We start from the raw sequence: 23,984 nt of genomic DNA, 5'->3' as shown, positions 1-23,984 counted from the left end.
CAGAGCGGCTTGGCCCGTGAGCCATGGCCGCTGAGCCTGTGTGTCCGGAGCCTGTGCTCCGCAATGGGAGAGGCCACAACAGTGAGAGGCCCGCGCACCGGAAAAAAAAAAAAAAAAAGTGTCCCAGAAGCCTACATAGACTTGATTCCTATTCAGCTATTCAAATGTAGACAGAAAAATCCCATTAAAAATCAGGTCAGTTATAAAGAGCCTGTGCTTACTCTTGTGCAAAGCACTGGCCTAGGGAAACAACCCAAGGAAACTACATTTGATTCTTCCAAGTGTAGAAACTACAATTGCTCTCTTCCCCTCTCTTAGCATGAGACCTACCATACAGACACACACAAGCCAGGACTTGATCGTATCAGTGCTAAAGCTGAGGCATCAATATAAAGTGTAATGACTGATGGGTAAGTCAGGTGGGTTGGGGAGGCATCTCCCATCTGCCCTTCCAGATCTATTCATCAACCCTCCCCCATACTACTATATGGGCTACATCAACAGGCCTCCTTGCTTTGGCCTCCAGTTGGGTTCTGCCAATGAGCAGAATACACAGGAGACTGAAAGGAGAGAGAAGAGTGAGGTCAGGACATTTTTTTCGCCAGCCCCCTCCTTGAAGGGTTGCCTGGCCTGGCTGGATCCTTTAACTGAAGGGCACAGCTCCATTAGAGGTCCTCCCACAGGCTCCCTCCTCCCCAGTTCCAGGAAGCGCTCGCTTCCCATGCCTCTTCAAGCTAAGGGGTGGTCACAGCACCTTACTCAAAACAGCCCATTAGGGCTTCCCTGGTGGCACAGTGGTTGGGAGTCCGCCTGCCGATGCAGGGGACACGGGTTCGTGCCCCGGTCCGGGAGGATCCCACATGCTGCGGAGGGTATGGGCCCGTGAGCCATGGCCGCTGAGCCTGCACGTCCGGAGCCTGTGCTCCGCAACGGGAGAGGCCGCAACAGTGAAAGGCCCGCGTACCGCAAAAAAAAAAAAAATACAAAAAAACAGCCCATTAGTACAGCACCATCTCTACACCCTAAATTCACAAAAATAGTCACTTATAAAACTCTCCTCAAATTACCCATTTCTAGAGTGTCATCGATTCCCTTGCCAGGAGCCTGTAAAAAGATTTAAGAGGGTGGCATTGAAGTAATAAGAAAAATTTCAAACCACAAGGAAGGTCACTCCATTTGAAGGAACAATATGAGCAAAGAAAGGAAAGAGAAGTACAGATGTTTAGGTAAAGGTGAATGATCGGATGAGGCTAAATGCACAAACTTAACCCAAACCCAGATATGAATCAAAATTTCCAGATAACTGCCTTTGTTGTAGTCACTTGTGTAAATGTATCCAAGAGTCATTTGTTTTTAGTTCGAACCCCTATATTAAAATGCACCTTTCTTGTTCTCAGATATGGCAAATACCCTTGCAAAGTAGCACAATTATTTTCTGTAGGAAATGACCAAAATGTTCATGGTAATAGCCTGGAGACTAGGTAGCATTTATAGATAAATTACAGGGAGATCTACAAGTTCCCTAGAATCACATACAAAATTTTGCATGTATGCATTTTTCTGAAGAAGTGGTATAGCTTTTATCAGTTTTCAAATAGGTTTACGCCTCTCTAAAAATCAGTGCTAGTAGATTCCCAAAGAAACTCGCCTGAATTTAAATTTACCAACCTTAATTCTGCCCTAGAAATGTTTCATTAACACAAGAAAGGCCTTGATTGAAGAAAAGTATCCAGTAGATCACCAGCTATAGTAAATGTATTGCTTACCAAGTACAAAAAATAAAGAGTCACCATACACTCCATTTTGTTTACAGAATCTGTTGATTCCTTCATACACTTAGCACTGAATGATACATTTATAAAGACCCTGCTGGAATTGTAAGGTATGTCAGAATGGCTGCAGAACTATTTTCTCTGGATGAAATAAACCAAACACTTCAGAAGAGATTTCAGCTTGCAATATCGGTCTTCTTGGTATTAAACTATAAAATTTAAATTCTACATGAATTCCAGTTTATTCTGCAATCTTGGAACAAGGGCAAAAAGAAATCACCACTCAAGAGTGTAGGAAAAGAATGAACACATGCATAAGAGTTTGGGGATTTACACATTTTTTCGTAAAGGCAAATGATGCTCAAGACAACAATAACGTGTATTTAAGAGTATATCATCTTAGAAACTTACAGCGAGGTCAGTGACATATACTTTAACTCTTAAATGGTCTTACCATCCTTTATACACAGTCTGGAATTTTAGTACCTTATTTAAAATAATGCTATCATGACGGTTGCTGAAATACCATTTCACAATGTAGATATTACCAGAATATATCACTTATTAAAAAAAAAAAAGTCTCATCACTGGATCTTAAAATCTCAGTGAAATCATCTTAACATTAACTTCGTGTAACATTTTTTTCTGAGCCTCAAGTAGCTCAGAATATGTAGGCAATGCCTACTGCACCTAATTTTTTATATTACAATTCATCCTGTGGAGTGACTGAATGATGCGCAGGTAATAATACACTCAGTACCTGCCCGCCACCCATGTGAAGAAAAATAATGCCGGGCACACTATATTACATAGTATTAAACACTGTAAGAATTATGTTAATTGTGTCAATACCACTCTTTAATGACAACTTTCTATAATAAATTTTGTGAACAAAGAAGAATTTCAATGACTATCCAGTTCTACAAGGGTTAATTCATAATCCACTCAAGTTGCCCAGCCACAGTGCGACCTGAGAGTAATTCAGGATGAAGCACTCTGCTTTGGATAAACAGGCCCTTAGATAGTTCGAAGCATCTCTCAGGAAGAATTTCAATGACCCTGGATTCTTACATCTTCCTATTCGTAGAAATATACTAAAACCATTAACATGAGATATCTGTTCTTTGTGATTAGCAGTAATCTTTTACCAAGATATATGCTTGACTGTATGTATTTCCTAGACAAAAAAATTCATATACAATCTGGCTTCCCCCCTACCTCTGCAGAGCAGTTCCTTGGAGCTGAGTGGCTGTCTCCCGTGCTATAATCGTCAGTAAGCCGCTGAATAAAACTTAAACTCACAACTCTTATGTTGTATGTCTTTAAGTCGACAACTTCTTGGTAAGATTCCCCTCCTAAATTTTCACTCTTTCAGGCTCATGTTTTGGTTAAACATTCTTCCCGACCTATGTCTAATGGCTGGACATTTACAAATTGGGTCCTTTACCACAGTCGTCGCGTGGAGCAACCCAAGTGGCCTCGAAGGTCTCCCAATAGAGACAGGTCAGGAGAATGAATAAAAACGGCTACCGGTGACATTTAAATCTCAACAAACTTGGTCAACCTAACAACTCTAAAGAAACCTGAAATGTGACTGGGAAAAGGCCCGAGAGATGCCTCACAACCCAAATTCCAAGGCAAGGTCACGGAGAAGCCATATCACCCAGGCGGCCAGGGACGTAATCAAGTTCTCCTAGTTTGCCCAAAAGCCCTTTGCGGCATGCAGTAGGCCAAGTCAGCAGACTCCTCCCCGAGAAAAAGCCAAGGGAACAGTGAGCCCCTGGCAACTCACACTCAGATGCAGGCCTTCAATCAAAAAGCTCCAGCCCCAGGCCCATTGCTCAGATACACAGAAGCTGAGCGAGCCCCAGCCACTCACCTCGCAGCCACTGCGTGCTGTGAAACCATCTCCAACTAGCTCCACGGCCGGCAGACCACCCAGCAGCCCCCTTAACCAGCCCTGGGCTTCCGCAGAAGCCCAAGAGGCAACGCAGCAACCGCTGATCACAGCCTAGCCTCCAGGAGGCCGCCATCTTCCCGGCCTTCTCCCGGGCTGCCCTCTGCACAGCCTGATCGCCCAGTCATCAAGGCCCTCTCAGGACCCGCCTCCCACCGTGTTGGACACGCCCCCTGGACGCCAGCCGCCCCTCTGAGCCTTGGAATCAAGCTCTTCTAGCCCCGCCTCCAACAGCTTGGCCCCGCCTCCCGGTCAGGCGGCTCCGCGGTTGGGTCTCCAGGCAGCGAGGCCCTCCCAGACCCGCCTTTCGCCTTGTCCGCCCCGCCCCCGGGGTGCCCTCAGGGCCGCCTGATTGCAGTTCGGCCCTTGCCGCGTTAACCCAGGCGGAGCGCCAGAAGCAAAGCTGTGAGAGGGTTGGAGGGCGCAGGTACCCCTCGTCCGGGCCATGTCTAGCTGTCACGCTCCGGAGGGAGACTGTTGCTCACTGCAGTGTCGCGCGCAGGTAGGGGCGGGGCACTGTATTCCGAGGAGGCGAGGCAACGGCGCGGCGCGGCGGCGGAAGCTGGGTGCAGGTCGGGTGGGGCTTCAGGCCGGTCCGGACGCGACCCCCGCGCGCCGCCGCTACCGTTCCTCGTGCAGACCTGAGACCCCGGGCCCCGAGGCGGGCCTCCTTCCAGCGCTGGGATTCTTTGATGGCGGGGGTTGGGCACCAAACGTTCAAAAGGGAAAAATAACGGAGGAGAGCGTCGGGCGTCTTTCGTGTGTGTTTCAAAACAACTTAACATGAAGACAGACCAAGCTGGGAAACGTGAAGCTCTGGAGTGGAAATGAAGCTAAGACTGTGCTCTCGAGCTTCTTTTCTGCGCCCTGGCGACCAGCCCGACGTTTGCCGCCCAGTAGATACTCGGAAACGTACTCCGAGCCAGATCTGCGGACTGTAGCCGGCACTTTTCATCTGCACAGTTGCTCTTTGCCTGTCTCGGTTTAGATTGATTATGGGATGATCGTAAAAAGGATTTTTTCTTAAGCAGAAGTCAAAGGAAAATCCACCCTCAGGCTGCACATAACTTTTCATTCACTTCTGCGCACTAAGAATTTTGTGGAACACCCACGTGCTCAGGGTGGTGATTAAGACAATGGCCTGGGGTCTGGAGGAGAGCTAGACGAATAAACAATTACAATGTGAGAAGCCTTGCTTAAGAGACAGGGAAAGTCCTTATTCCTCCTGTTATTCTTCTTCGGGGCTGAACGCCCCAATTAAAAAGTAGTAACATGACGTATTTTATTGGGAAATACTTGTCAACCACTATCTTGTGCAAATAAGTGGCTTAACACAGATTAGCAAAGTCCCTTGTTTGTTTCCTTTTTCCCACTTATTACAGCTTATTTATTTTTTCCTCTTTTCACTGCCAGCTAAAATTGTCATACACTGCCTGCCTCTACAAGGTTTAGGTCACTATCTACTGGAGTGGTTGACCTTCAACACACCCTGAAAGGAGTTCAGAGAGGAGGTAGGAACGAGATATTCGAGGAAGAACAGGACTTCAGATAGTTATTTTTAAGAGAACATATTATGAGCCCAATTTCTTGCATCTTATATCTAGAAAAGCACTAAAAGGATTAATGGAGACATCTCCTCGTGACCAGCGGCAGACTTCTTGTGAGTAACAGCATCCATCTGCCAAAATGTGTGCTTGATTCCATGTAACCCCCCTTCACTAAAATCACGTCTCTACTGACCTCCCCCCACACCCCACCGCTTTGGAGCAGTTCCTCTGGGCTGAGAGGCTCCCTCCCGGGTTATTTTGCCCCCAATTAAACTTAACTGTCACATTGTGCATTTTTTTTCAGTCGACATCGTTTTTTTTTAAACTACCCCCTAGAGTATAAACTCCTTTAGTGCAGAGACTTTGTCTTGTTCATGGCTGAATTCCCAGGAAGTGCTTGGTACATAGACACTCAAGGAATACTTATGACTGGTATCACTACCCACTTAGCTACTCAGCCAACTGAAACTTAGAGTTCCTCTAAGCCTTCCTTTTTTTCAGTCTTCTCACCCAAAGCCCACCCTTTCTTTTTAACTTCTTAATTATCTTCCAAATCCATCTCCACCATCACCACCTTACAATTTCATTTGAAATTATTTCCACATCCTTCTTCTGGTCTGGTCTTTTCCTTCCTTGGTTGTCATGCTTCAGCCTCTTCTCTTTATTGCCACTGTAGACACGTTTCAAAAACAAAGTGTGATCCTATCATCTTCTACTTAAAAATACTCAGCAGTTATCAGCCATCTATAGCATAGATGGTTGGTCCTTAGATGAAAGGTCCTTACAGTCTTTTTCCCTCCCCCCTCCATCCCATAGAACCTAATTCCGGTTCCAACTACTCAGAGTTCTCTCTGACTGAAATGCCCTTTCTCCTCTTCACCTACCTGCATACTTGGCCATCCTTCATTAAAACTTAGCTCAGCATCCCTTCCTCTATGAAGCTTTTCCCAACTCCTGCCCCCTCCCACCAGTAGCTTCTGTTCCCATAATGCCCTGGACCATCTTGTTTTAATATTGCTTTGTCGTTTCACAGCTGTTAACTTCTTTACTAGGGTTTGAGCCCTCAAGGGTAAGGATTTTCTCTTATTCGTATTTATTTATTCAGGGCCTTCAGTAAAGGTTTGTTGAATGAATGAATGACAGGGCTGTATAATAGACACCAAAAAAAGGTACACAGTGCAAATGCCATGGCACAGAGTTTGAGGAAGTATCACTTCCTGCGGAGAAGATGAGAGAAGGAATCATAGGGGAAGTGGGTAGGAAGCCTGGTGTAAAGGCTGACAAGCAAGAGTTTGACAGCTAGAGGTGGGATAATTGGAGATCCAGCATGAGCAATAACAGTGCAAAGAGAAAAAGATGTATTCTTGGCTGGCAAGAAAATGTGTCTTAGTCATCTGTTGCTGCACAGCTAGTATCCCAAAACTTAGGCTTAATGCACAATCATTGTCTCACACAGTTTCTGATGATTTAGGAATCCAGGAGAGTTTAGCTCAGGGTTCTGGCTCAAGGTTTCTCATGAGTTGGCAGTCAAGCTGTCAGCTGGAGCTTCAGGTATCTCGAAGCTTGACTGCAGCTGGGATCTGCTTCCAAGCTCACAAAGTTATTGGCAGGCCTCTGATCCTCACATTTTATTGGCTGGAGGCCTCAGTTCTTCACTCTATGGCCTTCTGCATAGGCTGAGTACCCTTACAGCATGGCAGCTGGATTCCCCCAGAGCAGGTGATCCAAGAGAGAGCAACCAAGACAGAAGCTGTAGGCTTTAGTAACCTGCCATCAGAAGTGACATACTGTCACATCTTAGTCTGTCTTCACACAGACCAGCCCGGTACAATGTGGGATGGAACTCTACATGAGGATGTGAATACCAGAAAGCAGGGAGAGCCATCCTGGAGGTTGATTACCACAACTAGGTTGACTAGAACTGAGAGATGTAAGTAAAAAAGTGAAAGAAAATATGTGAAAAGTTAAATTGGAGCAAGAAAGCAGATGGACTTAAATAAGAGACCCAGGGGGTGATATTTGAACATTAAATGATTTGAGGAAGGGAGTTCAGTGATCAAAGTAGTGTTATTATTTTAGTACTAATAATAGAGTGAAGGGTAAGCCGGAGAAGAAGAAAAAGGAGATATTGTAGGCAAGGAGACCAAATAGGAAAAGGTAACTTTAATCCTCCCCAAATATGTGTCCGTGAGAGCTTTTACTCAATTCTTGCAAAATAAGAAAAATAAGGACGATGGTAAAGTGAATTTCACAAAATTCATTGCATTCATTTAAAGGACTATGTTTCATTCCAACATTATCCTTCCTACTTTTTTTATGTTAAAAATGCACTTTCCTTTTTGAAAAATGTGATAATGGATGATTAAATATAACCAGTGTCATTAACTGGTAACCTTATGTCAGTCCCTAAAATTTTAAAAGCAGCAACAAAAACTACCGGTCTTGAAATTCAGAAGTCTAAGAATCACTGATCCAGATTATTAAAATAAGGACACTGATAGCCAGAAAGGGTCACAGACTCGCTGTAGTGGGGGTCAAAGCTAAAGCCAGCCTCCTTGTCTTCTGATTTCTAGTCAGTGCTTAACTGGTAAGAAGAGTTTTTGTTTTTTGTGTTTTTTGCGGTACGCGGGCCTCTCCCGTTGCGGAGCACAGGCTCCGGACGCGCAGGCTCAGCGGCCATGGCTCACAGGCCTAGCCATTCCAAGGCATGTGGGATCTTCCCGAACCGGGGCACGAACCCTTATCCCCTGCATCGGCAGGCTGACTCTCAACCACTGCGCCATCAGGGAGGCCCCGTAAGAAGAGTTTTTAAGTGTAGTGAAGGTAGGAGGGAGAAATAGGGCTTTGAGTGGAGGTGAAGTTGCAGAGAAAACCAGTATGCAACGAGGAGAATGAATCAGAAGTGCAGAAGGAAACAAAGACCAGAGACAGAGAAAATGCTGACACTTTGACTGTGCCTGTATACAGTCCATTCTTAGGCCAGTGCGAGAAAAAATTCTGCGAGACTGAAATGATCAAAAAAGACTACTAGGTGTCTTGGGGCTATCTTCACGCTATTTTACAGGTCTGTGGATTGTAGAATGCTGACAGTAATGCAGGTGATTATTTTTCATAGAAAGGCAAGTCGTCTTATAGAGATTCACCTTATTGCTGCAGCGGGTATTGTCCAGTTTTTCTATATCATTTATTTGTAAATCCAGAATTCCTGATTATTTTTATGTGTGTGTGTTTTGAATTCTCTTTGGACACCGTTGTATCATCTTTTTGGTTCCCTCATTTAATTGATGGGCTAAATACATTTGACACGTGTTCATTTTAATGTTTGTAAGAGTCCCTTGGGAAAACCTCTATCTGAGGAATAATGCCTCTATTATGCTTGAATTGAAAGAAAAGGTGGGGGAAGGGATTAGAGCCATTGTTGGCTGTGAGAAGGTATCTCAGTGACATTGGAGGCTGATTTCCTTAAAATAACTAGATTGAAAAATTGGGGAAATGAAGTATTGATTCAAAAACTGTTTAGGCTTTAGTGTTTTGAAAGTATATACAAAATACTGTTAAATGTTTCTTCCTCTCTGTATGGAACCTCTACTGTAAGAAGTTGATTGTAATCCATCTTTAGATATGTCTTTCAAAATTCTTATTCTAACCGACCTAACAGTAACAGACAAGTAATATTGACATTCAGGGAAGAGCTAAATACTAACTAAACCTTTTCTTTCTTGTGAATTCTTATTAAAATACATATTTTAATTTTTACTTATTATTCTGGATAACTTAAATGACTGCATTTTTACTAAATATATCTCTGTTGGTTCCTGCTGCTAAGTGATTATTTTTCTTGAAATTGTAATTTTGTGGGTTTGAGCGATTGAATGAAACTTTATTAACAACAGCTGCCTTACCATTGTTATTCCTGTAGCATGAAGCAGGCTAATTGTTCTAATACCTCAGTACTGGAAAGACAAAAGGGAAAGGGGAGGCCCTTAATAACAGACTGTTTTCTATAATGTTTGCAACGTGCCCTGCAAGTTGATGGTTAAGGATTGGAAAACTGCAGGAGTCTTCTCATTAGCTGTAATTTAATACGTAATTAAAATATCACTTATATCCCTAAAAAAGGAAATAGCAAATTATACAGGGCATGGGTAATTTTGGCTAGATTTCATAAGGAAAGATGTAAGAAAGACCAATATAACTTTAATTTTAATTCAGGAATTTTTAATTCGTTAAAATGGGAAGGAAACGAATGTTGACTGTGTCACACATTGTGCTTCATGCTTTGTATCCATTATATCTCATTTTAATCCTCATAATGTTCTTATTTAATGGATGAGTAAACTGAGGCCCAAGGTCACGTAAGCAATAAATGGTCTAATATAGATTTGCCTTTGTGTCCATTAACTCCTAAGCCTGTGTTCAATCAGAACTTTTAAAAAATGTCAACATTCCCATGTTTTTAATTTTATATATTTAAGTCTACTCCATCAAATGATCATTCGTAGTATTTATCTAAAATAAAATGTGTATGTAAAATATCAACAGTGAATTTGGGAAAATATCATAATTTCAGAAATCCAATTAAATAGCTGAAAATTTAGTCTGTTCAATAATAATCCCTCTTTGGACTCAAAGATGTTTTTTTCCCCTTTACCCAGTGCCAAGATTTATATATGCAGGTTTGCTAGCTGTGCTTCTCTGCAGTGTGACTACTTCTTGTTCACTTTCACCTGGAGGGTATAGCCCCTTGGGGTCCCATGTGTATGTAGGGATTTTCTATTAGATGCCCTATTCTGAGCACACCCAAGGTTTTATCTTGTGTTTCTAGTGACATGCATAGCTATCAAAATTGAAGAGGTCACCAGAGATTTGCAAATACCTTCAGGGAAATTAGGGCTTTGGATCTCACTTCCCTCCCAGGTAGACTCAGTCTTGTTTCTTTTATGGCTGTGAAACCTTATTTTCTTGGCAGCTCAGCAGTATATTTTGAAATATTGTTTGAATGACTTATTCAGCAGTTTTACTTGTTTTCAAGGTAAGGTTGTATATTATACTGCCAAAATGGAATTCATTGTATTTCTTTATTACGGTTTTTGTTTTCATTAATTTTAGCTTTAAAAAAGAGGAGGAAACGCCTTGTTTTGTTTTCTAAAGAAGTAATCATTAGACATTTAAAAGTAAGGCTTTTATTTCAACTAGATTTATCGTACTGATCATTTCACCATTTATACAAATATGGAATCATTATATCGTACACCTGAAACTAATATAATGTTCTATGTCAATTATACCTCAGTATAAATAAATAAATAAATAAATAAGGCTCAGTGTTTATCCCAACATATATCTTCATAGGATTGGGCCTAGAAAATATTAATTATGATTGTTTCTGAGTGCTTTTTATATTCTTGACTTTATAATTCCATAATAAGTATATATTGCTTTTGTAATAAGAGAAAACAATACAATTGCTATGAAACAAAGGACATTTTTAGAATAAAAATAAAATTGAACCAACACAGATAATAAACAAATAACTATCATAGTATATCATGTATATCATGCCTTAATTGAATAAGATGTTATGTGTAAAGAAATTTTCTGGACAGACTGAAGCATGTCCCTTTCAGCACTAGATCCTATTTTATTTCAGCCATTTCAGTAGATACTTTGTAATATAATCTGGGCATTTCTCCACCTTGTTCTTGCAACCTGTTCCATAATATTAGACTGAATAATTCCTGGTTGCAAAATAATATAGTAGATCCACATTCCAAACATTAAAAACAAAATATATTTTGTAATAATTTTCTCCCTCACCGTACCTCTCTATGGTAGATTTTCTTAAACTTCCTTAAATTGGTTTCTTAATAGAGATATCATCTAGAATAGTCATTTGATAAAATAATGTCTATTTTAGAAATCATTATCTTCTTTTTAAGGACAAGGAACATCCAAAATACTTGATCCCAGAGCTCTGCAAACAGTTTTACCATTTGGGCTGGGTCACTGGGACTGGAGGAGGAATCAGCTTGAAGCACGGGTAAGTTTCTGGCTGATTTCATTTCTGAGAATTCTCCATATAAGTAGACCACAGAGAGCCTAACATGTATTATGTACAAGGAACAACCAATGATCGGTTTTATGATACTGAAGGTATTTAGTTTCTAAATAGAGAAATAGGTATTTGCATAACTGAATGGAATAAGTGTGCAGATGTTGCAGATATAATAAATATCTAAGGATTTAAGAACCATAATTCCTAATCAGAATAATTTGGTCCCCAGTCCATGGAGTACCAAAGTTAAATAACATGTTGCTGGGTATGTTCATATGTCTGGAACTACCAAGGGTCCCCTCTGGATAGACAGGATTTGTTTCAAAGGTTCAGATACATATCTTAAAGTCACTTAAATATAGATTACTAACCACCTAAAATTCTAAAAATTACATTTTTTTGAGTCCAAAAAAAGGCAATATGCCTTTCTAAATGCATGTATCATTATTAATGGACATAGCACCTGCAGGTCCATGTTGTTCACAGGACAAAACAAGAGGTACTGGCCTTGAAACAGAAGGAATGAATAGTAGTTAATTGTTCTTTAGACTTACTCACTGTCTTTCCTTTAAGAGGGTGAAGAAATAAGTAACCTACTAACAATGAAAATAGAGGTTGTGGAATCTCACTCTCTTAAGTGTTTCTGGAACAGGATTAATGTATTTGCTCCTGAAATATTTTGGGAATAATATTGTCTGGAGGCTGAATGTTAAAACTGAGTAACTTGGGGCTTCCCTGGTGGCACAGCGGTTGAGAGTCCGCCTGCCGATGCAGGGGACACAGGTTCGTGCCCCGGTCTGGCAGGATCCCACATGCCGCGGAGCGGCTGGGCCTGTGAGCCATGGCAAAAAAAAAAAAAAAAAACTGAGTAACTTGATTTATTTCTTTATCCTAATTCACTTTCTTTAACAAAATTGGATTACTACAATATTTATGTAATGTTGAATTGTTTAGAAAAGAACGGAATGTAAAATGTAATCAGAACATTTTGAACAAAGGGGATTTTATGGCATACCACAAGATGATGCCATTGAAATTTCGTCTGCTTCAAATTACCAAGGAATTCATGAAATATTAATTAAACTGTGGGAAATGACAGGAGAGCCCTTAGTCAACGAATGTCACAGTTCATGTGCAGGGAGGCTCTCAGTCTGGAAACGTTCTGTTCCACATGGTATCAACACATGGGACATCCGTCATGTGCGTCATCTCTTACCATCAACCCAGTGCTAATGCGTCAATCAGCATTTTGCAGGTTTTCAAGTTATTTTGCCAAAACTTTCAAGTTGATCTGTTAACAGCAAAGTCCTATAATAACAACACTTGTTGTTTCATTTATTCATTTAGGAGTTGAGTCCTAGTAATTTGGTTTCTCACCTGTATTACTTATGATAAATTATATTCTAAACATTGCCTTTAGTTAACTGCTTTTTTTTTGCATTTGCAGAAATAGTTTGTATATGTACAAAAGAGAGCTTTCTACCAAACTGAGTTAAAATAACTTTTCCAACTGGCTCAAAAAAAAGCTAAGTTAAAAATAGAATGCAGGTAAGGGACCATTGCAGATCTCAAGAGGGAATATTTTTGATCATAAAGACATAAAAGACTATGTTCTTAGTAAAACTAAAATTCTTTGTAGAAACATGCACTAAAATTATGTGTGGTCACCCTAAAACACTCACTGGCACCTCTTAAAATTAATTGGCTTTATGGCACTACAGTCAATTTATAGGGAAGTTGCATTGTGTTTGTAAAATGCTTTTTCCTCAGCTTCTTAATTGGTGAGGAGCCTCCTGGAGGTCACAGGTGAAAACAGCCACAGTTTTATGGCACTGTATTTGGAATCTTACTAAATTTTTGCTTTACAGAGTAGAATGGGTAATTTGTAGTAACATGTTGAATTTTCTCCCTAATATTTAAATGACTTCATAGACCCATATCAATAATTTTATCAGCAATATTATTCTCATGTTAGTGAAAGTTTGGTTTTCTTTATCTGATGCTTAGAGCGAATAAATTTGGAATGAAGCACAAACCCAATAGATTGTGTTTCCAGAATTAATTCTAGCAATAAGCCCTTTGGGGAATATGAAATTATTTACTGATTCCAAGGTTTGGCTACTATCAGTTTAGCTTATGCTACTGGTGTATGGTGCCAAAAATGTATATAATAAAAGATAGCTCGGGCTTCCCTGGTGGCACAGTGGTTGGGAGTCCGCCTGCCGATGCGGGGGATGCGGGTTCGTGCCCCGGTCCGGGAGGGTCCCGCGTGCCGTGGAGCGTCTGGGCCCGTGAGCCATGGCCGCTGAGCCTGTGCGTCTGGAGCCTGTGCTCCGCAGCGGGAGGGGCCACAGCAGTGAGAGGCCCGCGTACCGCAAAAAAAAAAAAAAAAGATAGCTTAAGACACATATAACAGTTAAATCAGAAGGAAGAAACGGAGGACCAAGAAAATAACAGTAATCAAGGCAATTCCAGGATACTAAGCAGCCATTGTACTTAGGCTGGTTTCCTGTCTTTCACAGCATTATATTTTTATGTGTCAGAGACACTAATCCTGTTGTGTGCTGTTAGAATTAAAATTAATAAACCTATATTGTAGACAAGATAATTGAATCATAGTAAGGGTTAAAGGATTTTTTTTAAGTAAATAAAAATAGAACATGTATTATAAACTCTTGTGTTTTGTTCATCTGCTCACCACATTGTGAAAGAGCAGGGAGTATGGAGAAAATAAATTCTAAAACTTAATACCTTGAAACTCAAAATGCTTTTGTTTGTGGCTTACAGTACCAAGTAAATACTTCACTTTTAGTCTTTGGCATGTTTCCCTCCTAAAATAAAGGCTCTGTCATCTTTGTATTAATATTTTTATCCACGTATCTCCTTCTTTGTAGGTATACTTTTTTCTAAAACCTATTTAGCTAATCTTTTAATTACTCAAAGTTGATCAAAGTCTAAACTGATTTCCATTTTTTAAAGGCAGTAATAAAAATAGGTTTAGCATACCAGGGAATTTCCTAGCGGTCCAATGGTTAGGACTCCACAATTTCACTGCTGAGGGCACAGGTTCAGTCCCTGGTCGGGGAGCTAAGATCCCACAAGCCATGCGGCATGGCCAAAAAAAAAAAAGAAAAGACATTTAGCATACCAAATTATTTGAACAAACTGAATAAAATCCCTGGATTTTCCCACTTCGTAGGTGGAGTTTATTTACCAGCAGACTGTTTCGAACTTTATTTGAGTCTGTTCCCAGGACTGCATAAATATCTCCGCACACAAGAAGACCTACAAGTCCACTTACCAGCGGAGGTGACTGGACTAGGTACCACACATGATTCTAGAGTCTCTTTCATGTTACATGAGGACGAAAGATTTGGATCCCTGGTATTTATAAGGGGCCGTTTTAACAGTAATGATCCCTATGCATTACCACTGGTTCCAGAGGAGTGCCACTTTATGGTTTTCTTATGCAACAAAGTTCTAAAGCAATAGGTACTTTGTGAAAATGAATGCTTGAACAAAGCTTACTCTGCTTTGGATTTCACTCCCATTATCAGGCATTTATTTTCTAGACCTTAATTTACCAGTAGATCCTTAAAGGAACTTTCTTAAATTTTTTTCAGTTCCAAGTCTATAGGTTTATTAGTAACCCCAACTTTGACAGCTCAATTCAATATAGGCAGTCATCCTCATTTTCACTGGGAAGCAGTCAATATTTATTCGTGTCCCTACGTCCATGCCTCAGTGGCAGAAGCTGGAGCGTGCAGGTGCTGGTATTTCCTTCATTTGCATTATGTGGCAGTTCTTTAACACCCTCTGTCAGCAACTGAAACTGATACATGAGCCAAAGGACCTTTGTTGAGGGTGGAGAGAATTTAGAGAAGATTTTAGATTAATTTCCGGAGCAAGTTTGAAAGCACCTTGTGGTAAGTGGTAGTGTTATAGCATCTCCCTTAGCACAATGTGCTGTGTAACACAGAGATCTCCAGATGTAGCCATGCCTTTTATATTTCTAACTTTCTGCAATTGTTCTGGCTTTGTTACCAAATATTTTCACAAGATAGAAGTGTTTTTCAGTTAGGAAGCATATACTGTTCCACCCAAAAAGTAGCCCAGTGTTAATGCTGTAATTTAACAAACCATCCAGCAGAGGTCTCTGAGCGTCATGTTTTATAATAAGAGCATTTCAAACAATAAAATTAACCCTGATTTCTTGGAGCAGAGATCTGCTCCAAGTGAGCATATTTCCCCTGATTGGACTTTAGAATAACTGTGTTCCATGTATAGTAAGATAAACTCTGCTTATTCATGCTTAAAGATGCTAAAGACTTATGTTTTCAGATTTGTATTTCCCCTAACCAGATAAAAGCCTGGTTACCATTGATTTTGCACCATAAAAGGAAATAAAGAAATATATATGAAAATGTAACAAAAGCAACTATCAACATTTTACTGTGTCACCAGCATTATAAAGAAATTAATTTGGTATTCTTTCTATACAGCCTACACCATTAATTAAATAAAGCAGCTATTTGTATGACTTGATTTATAAAGATCATTAATGATTGGACTGCAAGGGTACACTTTTCTTTTTGCAAAAGCAGAACGTTAGAGTTAAATAAATACCAATTTCTGTATTTTGTGTTACCAGCAATGAAATCTACATTGCTCCTTCAGGAGTGCAAAAGGAACGCATTCAGGTATGGTAAAGGGATACTTCTTAAACCCAAATGTCTGTTCTTCTCTACTTGATTATTGTTTTGTGAAATGTAATTAATATTAAAAGAAATCTTAGTTTTGAAGGGAGGTTATATTGTGATGATTTAAATAACTAATCAACAAACATTTGTTAAGTAACTATTAAATTTTTTTAAGGTGGTAAGTATCCTGCTTGCAATCAGGTGTTTTGAATTCTCATTCAGCCTCTAGAGGGCAAAAGTGAATAGTGCAATCTTAAGTCATAATAAAAAATGATTCTAACTTTGCAGCATTATAACACCATCTTTATCAGGCTAATAGGGTAATCAGATTGGTGGTCTCAAATGGACCAAACTGATTCATATTTAATAATGGCAAAGCTCTTTCAATTTAAAGTTATAAAACTTTGTATCAACATTTTGAGAAGACCCATTCTGTATTAATGCTAGAATAAACCCAGAATAGAGTTAAAACAAGCACATAATACTTAATTCTGTCTAAGGCATAGTGCTTCATTAATAAAACATTTATATTGTAGTTTGTAGTAAACCCTGGTAAACGAAAGTTACAAGTCAGAGATATGCATGTATTACTAGGAAAAACCTGTGGATCTACATAATTCCTTAGAGCTTTAAAAATAGAGTACGTCATCGAGATTAACATTTCTGAGTACCAGTTAAGTTTCTCAAGGGATAAGAAAATTTTACTCTGTATTTTTCCTCTTATATTATGAAATGTGAAAAAAATTATAACACCCATTCTAAAATGATGATTATATATAGTCTCTCTGAAATATAGTTGTGAAATTACATGGCAAAGCTGAGAAACTAAGTTGATGAAATGACATCAACATCATTACATGCCTATTAAATTTTCCATATCACTTTTTTCTTCAAATTCTAAAGGTCGATTTTTTTAACTTCTTGAGATGATTTTTATTAGTAGAAAACATTTTTTTATTTTTCAAAATGGCTAAAAAATTTTGAGAGACAAACTATAATTATATAAATATTTAAAATATGTGTTAAATATGTATATATATTAGCACTGTTTATATATACTATATATAAATGGAATTGTGTATATGTGTGTATATATATATATATATATATATACACACACACACACAAGAAAGGGGACATTTCTAATTGATATTGTATAAGCCTTCTTTTTTTCTTTTTCCCCCTCTAAATAGCCTGAAGACATGTTTGTTTGTGACATCAATGAACAGGACATAAGTGGACCTCCACCATATAAGAATCTTAAAAAAAGCCAGTGTACTCCTCTTTTCATGAAGGCTTACACAATGAGAGGTAGGCAGAAAATGTATTCAACGTAAAGAATATTTGCAGAGTAGGGTCCTGTAAATAATGGCAATTGTTGTTGTAGTTCACAGTTCTTGAATACTTGCTATGTGCAAGGACTTTAAATATGTTAACTCATTCAGTCCTCACATCAGCCTCTGTGGGAGGTCCATTATTACCTCATTTTATATATGAGAGGACAGAGGCTCTGGGAAGATTTTCCCAAAATAAACAGCCAGTGAGTATTGGGGCCAGAATTCCAACCTAGATCAATATGATTCCACTAGATTGTCAAGTTAGCCAACGAAATATTATATTTACAATCCAATTCCTACTCTTAGTTCAGAGTTATATCTCTGGGAACTTGTAGTAGAAGTTAATCAAAATACAAATGAGGGAAAATCATGCCCTTTTCTTCACTTCAGTAGGAGTGATCCTCTTTTTTGAAAAATTTACTTTATGATAAAAATAGGACTCTTACTTTAATTCCCAGAAATTGTGGTAGAAAACCAACCTGGAAAGGTTGAACCTAGAGGACAATGTAAAAATAGGAAAGTATAACTGAAGTACTGGCTCAGCCTTAGCAATGAAGTCATTAGGACCATGCTTTAGTATAGCCCCTGAATAAAATCAATATAGAGTTAGTAATCATGCCATGTGCTGTTCCCAGACATTATCAGCTACTACTGAAAGGATGAAACTTCAGCAACAGATTCTAACAGCATGAAGAATCTTTCCTAGCAAAAAGCTAAATAAACTTCCCATTGCAAAAGTAGCCATTACTGAGTTTTATAGCATACAAATTCTTTTTTAGGTAAATCGCTTGCATCTGTATCTTAAAATTCCTACCATCCCCTTATGTTACTAAGATATGGCCTACACTATGAAGCGTATCTTGATGATTAAGGGACAGACTAAACTGGGTTCAAATCCAAGTTCTTCAACTACTGTCTAGTTGGACAACGTAGTTAAATAACCATGGACAAATTATTTAACATCTCTGAGCCTCATGTCCTTGACCATTAAATGGGGGAGATGGTTGTTGTGATGATACGAAGCGATAACATCTATAAAGGGGATTTGCCCAGTGCCTGGCACGTAGGAATCCCTAATTGAGTGGTAGTAGCATTATGATTATGGTCTCCACAGTCATTATAGTTGTACTTCAGACCATGTAAAGGATATTTCTTGAGCTTGTATAAAGTATCGTGCGTTGTCCTGATGCTGGATAAAGCTTAATCTTTTTCCTTGTGCTTTCTGACTTCTCTATCAGTAGTTCTCTTTCCTCTCTTCCTTTCTCTCCTCCTACCCGCTGCCAACTTATTATTCCATGCCAAGAAAAACGAGTCCAAAGCCATATACAAATAAGTGTGTGTGTTTATGTGTATATATTTTTTTCTTTAAAAGGTGCAATTTAGTTTTCACTGAGCATGTAACTGTATTCTTCCCCCTCCAGGAGCAGGTGCTGTGATTCATACCCACTCTAAAGCTGCTGTCATGGCCACCCTTCTTTTCCCAGGAAGGGAGTTTAAAATTACACATCAAGAGATGATCAAAGGAATAAAGAAATGTATCTCAGGAGGGTATTACAGGTATTTTCCCCTATTTTTTGCTTAAATTATTTGAACAGGGCTTCCCTGGTGGCGCAGTGGTTGAGAGTCCACCTGCCGATGCAGGGGGCACGGGTTCGTGCCCCAGTCTGGAAAGATCCCACATGCCGCGGAGCGGCTGGGCCCGTGAGCCATGGCCGCTGAGCCTGCGTGTCCGGAGCCTGTGCTGCACAACGGGAGAGGCCACAACAGTGAGAGGCCCGTGTACCGCAAAAAAAAAAAAAAAAGAATAATTTGAACAGTATTTCTCCTTCTTGTAATAAACAGGATACTGATCTTTTTATGTATTTAATGAGATGTTGTAGATCTGTGTTAGATAGTACCCCCCTTAATATTATACTTCCAGATCCATTCTCAGTGACACAGATCAGATGCCTCCCCTGCTTTTCCCCGTCCCCAACCCAGCCTTGGTAAATTATTGCCAACATGAATAATTAAATGTTTGTCAGAGTAAAATGCAGAAATCCTGGCTGAGATATCTACAGAGCTGGAAAGAGTGTGTTCCTTTATTGAAGAACCCCAAGAGCAAGCTCTCCTCACCTTCACTTTGTCTTCAGGAAGTTTCAGCTCTGACTAAATCTTATGCTTCATTTTGATCTCATGTAGTATTTCTGGAATATTTTCATTTTTAAAAAAGTTTTATAATTATTTTAATTAAGTAGATCTCTATACGTTTATAATTTTTCAGTGTGGAAACTGGCATAGATAGTATAGAATAGAGGCCTTCTGGATAAAATCAGCTAAACCCACCAGCCCACAAAAATGTAGCAATTATTCGTCAATCTAGAGTAGTGACATGAAGAAACGCGTTCCCAGGGCTCAGGGACAGGCTTGGCATTTTGTTTGAATGTACAGGCATTCTTGTTCCTGAGCCTTCACCCTTCCCAATTTCCTAAAGGGGCTGAATCCACTTTGCCTTGTTTAGAGGAAAAGGGTGCCAGTTTTTCTAAAGTGTTCCTACAGCAATATCTTACTGTTACTGCACATAATAGACTGTATGTGTTTAAACTAGTGTGCTGAGAAGTTAATTGGACTTGATTTTAGTTAATATTTATTGTGTGCCTAAAGCATTCCTCAGCACTGGGAAACACCTATTTACAAAAGTTAAATATTTAAATTATGAAAGTGTACATACTAGAAAAAGCATAGCCGCATATTGCCTTTTCCATATCTGGGTCTTGAAGGAGAGGCATTATGTGTGCTATCAGTTTCATCGGCATTTGATTGCTTTGGTGAAGAAATAAAAATAGGTCAGAAGGGGCTTCCCTGGTGGCGCAGTGGTTGAGAGTCTGCCTGCCGATGCAGGGGACACAGGTTTGTGTCCCGGTTCTGGAAGATCCCGCATGCTGCGGAGCGGCTGGGCCCCTGAGCCATGGCCGCTGAGCCTGCGCGTCCGGAGCCTGTGCTCCGCAACAGGAGAGGCCACAACAGTGAGAGGCCTAAGTACCACAAAAAAAAAAAAAAAAAAAGGTCAGAAGAACGTGTGAGACGGTGGGTAGAGGAGCGGAGCACAATAGAGAGCCTTTGGAATTTTGTGGAAAAACAAATGCCATGACTGAAAAGATGTCATTTGTTATGCATCACAACGTATACACTTTATATATTATTTTGAATGTCTCAGAATTTAAAGAGTACAAAGTTTTTTGACATGCTTTTGCAATTCTGTTTGAACCTGGCTGGGAAATCAGTAACAGGGTCATTATCACAGCTCAGGGGCAGTGATACTTCATCAGTATTTGGGGAGAATCCTAAGTGTCCAGTCAAAAGAAGGGGCAATAAAAGGTGGATGAGTAAGAAAGAATGGAGTTTTTACATTTTCTATTCTACTTTTTAAATTTTTAAGTCCATCTTAAAAAAAATTATAATAACTTTCAAATGCCTAATTCTTATCGGGGGAGGTTACCATGTTAACTATAATTGTTGTACCTTTTGGATGCAACATGCCTATGGTAGAGTGAAAAGAATACTGTTTGATGGTCAAAGGACTACCCTGGCTCTGTTCCTCAGGTCTTATTTTGCTGTGAATTATTTTGCACCTGGAGATATTTCTGACTGTTCGGTATATGGTAGAGGAAAATATAAGTTTGTGGTTCTCCTGGCCAATACTAGGAAAGATTTGGGACTAGCAATTTATTCCTTCCACATTTAAGGATATTTTATAATTACCTCTATTTTACTTAAGTGAAGTAATGGGCAACCTCGTACTGTTCCTGATCATGGTTGGCCAGGTTCTTTATCACATGACAGCTACTCAGTCTGTACCTTCCCTGAAGTAGTAACTTCTGATAATATATGGATAGAACTTATTTTGGTTAAGTTTAGCCATCACAGAGGTAGTTGAAAAGCAGATGTAACATTAGCAAGGCAAGAGAAATTCATGTTAAAAGGAAAACATGTCTGAGTTTTGATTGGTTGTAAATGACCTCACAAATAGACATAGTTTTACCAGTAACAAGCTATTTGCTTAAATATTACTGCAGAAACAAAAATGAAAAATGCATATTCTGATTTCATCACATGTACTTACTAAAAATAAGGTAAAGAAGTTCTAATGTCACAGATTTGAGAACGTTCTGAAAATATTGTCATACCTTTAATAGTTAGCTCCAAAAGGTTTTTGCTATCCCAGGGCCATAAACCACACCTGCATTTATTTATTTGTCTATCCAAGACACTTTTGGGTCCTGCAGAGATAGAACAGAATGATTTTGTATCGTTGGGAAATTCCTGCTTTAATAAGTAGTTCAATTGTTAATCCTTCCTATGCTTCTAATTCTGAAATTTATCATTTCTCATCTCCTGTTAAAACTACTGTGATTCTCTATCCTTCAGGGAAATACTTGTATGATCTTGATAATTTCTTTGTTAGGTTTTGGTATCCTGTACAAATTTCTGCCACTTATACTTAGGATTGGAACAAGGCCTGCCAAATTCCCAAGGCGTCTCTTGATACCGTTGTTTATACAAGATACACAGAATAACATGCAAAATCTTGTTCCTAATTTGGAGTGGCTTTTCAGATATAAAGAGAACGTCTAACTTGTTATTTGAAAAAAATATAAATTTTATATATGAATGCCTTTATTTGTTTTAAAAAGGAAAGCAAATGGCTTGTTTTGTCTTAATAGATATGATGATATGTTAGTAGTACCCATTATTGAGAATACACCTGAGGAGAAAGACCTCGAAGAGCGAATGGCCCGAGCAATGAATGATTACCCAGACTCCTGTGCAGTACTAGTCAGACGGCATGGAGTCTACGTCTGGGGAGAGACGTGGGAGAAGGCTAAAAGCATGTAAGTGTACACCGAAACCAAAGAACGTCTGGGGCAAGTCACCACACTCTAAAAGAGAATGAAATGTGTTTTATGATTGAAAATGGAGTATGGTTTTTTTGTGTGTTACTGGTCAAATTGGTTTAAATTTAAATAGTTTATCATTAATTATTTCTAGATATTTTATTTGTATTATATATTCTTTTGTTAAGAAATATTTTTCAGATGAGCTATTATTTGGCAAGGCACTATGCTCTTTGATACAAAGAAGGAGATACAGATCTTGTTCTCTGAGTTGAGGGCTAGAATAAAGCTAACCCAAGTTGCATTAAGATTTGCTGTATTTATTTCAAAAAATGGCACATAATAAAAAATTTAAATTTACATAAGTAGCATATTTTAAACTCCCTTTTATTTCCTGAGAAGTGCATAGTATGGTGGCATGATTCAGTATGATTCCGTGTTTTAATAATGTTGGAGACAAACTAAGAGAAACTTTGCCTAGAATTGAGGAAAGAAAAAAAAATCTGCTAGGAACAGGGTTAACTTGATGCAGAGGAAAAATGTGATTGTTAGGATTGGAGAACTCTCTTTTCACTGAATACTTTTAGTGCTTTTTGCTTTTAACAGGTGTGAGTGTTATGACTATTTATTTGATGTTGCCGTATCAATGAAGAAGGTAGGACTGGATCCTACACAGCTTCCCGTTGGAGAAAATGGAATTGTATAAGCCAAGTGGAAGTTTATTATACGTAGAGACAAAGCTCATCTTAATTATTACTTAAATGACTCAGGTATGTTTTTTAATGAATTGAAAATTTCCATGAAGCTATTGATTTGTCACTAAATGCTGCAGATCTTCTGACAACTGGATGATATTTGCTTATATTCTTGTATTTTAAATGGCAATACGATGGAATAATTTTATAGTGAATGTTTTTTGTGTTTATTTCTAAACCCCTTAACAGCAAAATATTTTCCTTTAATTTTTTATATATACTCCCAGAGAATTCCTATTACTCTTTAAAGTTGTTAGGATAATAGAATTCATTGGAAAATGTCTACTTAATTACAGAATGAGCATTTTCTTATTTTAATATTGGTATCATAAATTTACATGAAAAGTCAAGGACATATATATCCCTCAATGTTGATGTCAAAACAATTTTATAGATTTCCCCTATACGCTGTAGTGCTTGCCTATATTGTAACACAGGGCACTCATCTTATATTGGGATCTGTTGTAAAATTCAAATCAAGTGATATTAACTCAAACTCTCCTAGCCAAATAAACTGTGACCAACCCAGAGATGTAATCTGAAAGTGTTTTTTTTTTTAATGTAGCCGAAAGCAACACCATCTTGATCTTAAGGTTTTATTTGGTTAATGCTTTTATTTAATTGGGAGAGAAACTAATACACCATCTTCTAAATTATAACCTCATACACCCGCCTCTCGGTTTATCGTCTTGAATCATTTGAGTTCATTTACCCCAGTTCTTTCACTCCAGCAAGTCTTTAACCTCATCCAGACTTCTAGTCCCTTGATCTTACCATTTGTCATTGTCCATGACTCCTTTCATATCCTTGCTTCCTTCCTTATGAAGGAAGCAGCATGAAAAGCCCAGCATTTTCACCACTTTATTGGAAACATCCTAACCCCCTTGTATCTTACCCCCTCCCCATCATACTCACCTGGCAAAACCCACAGTCCTTGTGAGCCAGTTACTTGGCACCTGTACCAAAGCAGCCAGGCCTGATGGGAAA

General features: G+C 39.0%; 2 protein-coding genes across 3 annotated transcripts in view; one reads left to right on the top strand and one right to left on the bottom strand.

Moving 5' to 3' along the window:
* Positions 1-3,901, bottom strand: part of PDHX (pyruvate dehydrogenase complex component X) — a 78,577-nt gene extending 74,676 nt beyond the window's left edge. Inside the window, exon 1 of one of the 2 annotated variants that reach the window (XM_029207946.1) lies at positions 3,652-3,901. In XM_029207946.1, coding sequence (XP_029063779.1) covers positions 3,652-3,805 — 154 coding nt within the window. In that variant the 5' untranslated portion in view covers positions 3,806-3,901. The remainder of the gene's footprint in view (positions 1-3,651) is intronic. The other variant, XM_029207947.1, reaches the window with a different exon arrangement.
* A 71-nt stretch (positions 3,902-3,972) lies between these two features.
* Positions 3,973-23,280, top strand: APIP (APAF1 interacting protein). The gene is made up of 7 exons (XM_029207945.1): positions 3,973-4,231; positions 11,216-11,316; positions 15,983-16,031; positions 17,225-17,342; positions 18,790-18,925; positions 22,072-22,239; positions 22,849-23,280. The coding sequence occupies exons 1-7, from the start codon at positions 4,175-4,177 to the stop codon at positions 22,946-22,948; spliced, it is 729 nt and encodes a 242-aa protein (XP_029063778.1). The 5' UTR covers positions 3,973-4,174; the 3' UTR covers positions 22,949-23,280.
* Positions 23,281-23,984: the final 704 nt, after the last annotated feature.

Source organism: Monodon monoceros, unplaced genomic scaffold (genome assembly GCF_005190385.1).
Source record: "Monodon monoceros isolate NGI ecotype Baffin Bay Population unplaced genomic scaffold, NGI_Narwhal_1 Super_Scaffold_7, whole genome shotgun sequence".
NCBI lineage: Eukaryota > Metazoa > Chordata > Mammalia > Artiodactyla > Monodontidae > Monodon > Monodon monoceros.
Note: the sequence above shows the minus strand (reverse complement) of the source record. Positions and strands in the feature narration are given on the sequence as shown.

Bases quoted from the DNA above. Each gene is read 5' to 3' on its own strand.
- APIP (XM_029207945.1), top strand. From the start codon at position 4,175: ATGTCTAGCTGTCACGCTCCGGAGGGAGACTGTTGCTCACTGCAGTGT. The intron at 18,926-22,071 runs GTATTTTCCCCT...TTGTCTTAATAG, and splicing joins ATCTCAGGAGGGTATTACAG to ATATGATGATATGTTAGTAG. The intron at 22,240-22,848 runs GTAAGTGTACAC...TGCTTTTAACAG, and splicing joins TGGGAGAAGGCTAAAAGCAT to GTGTGAGTGTTATGACTATT.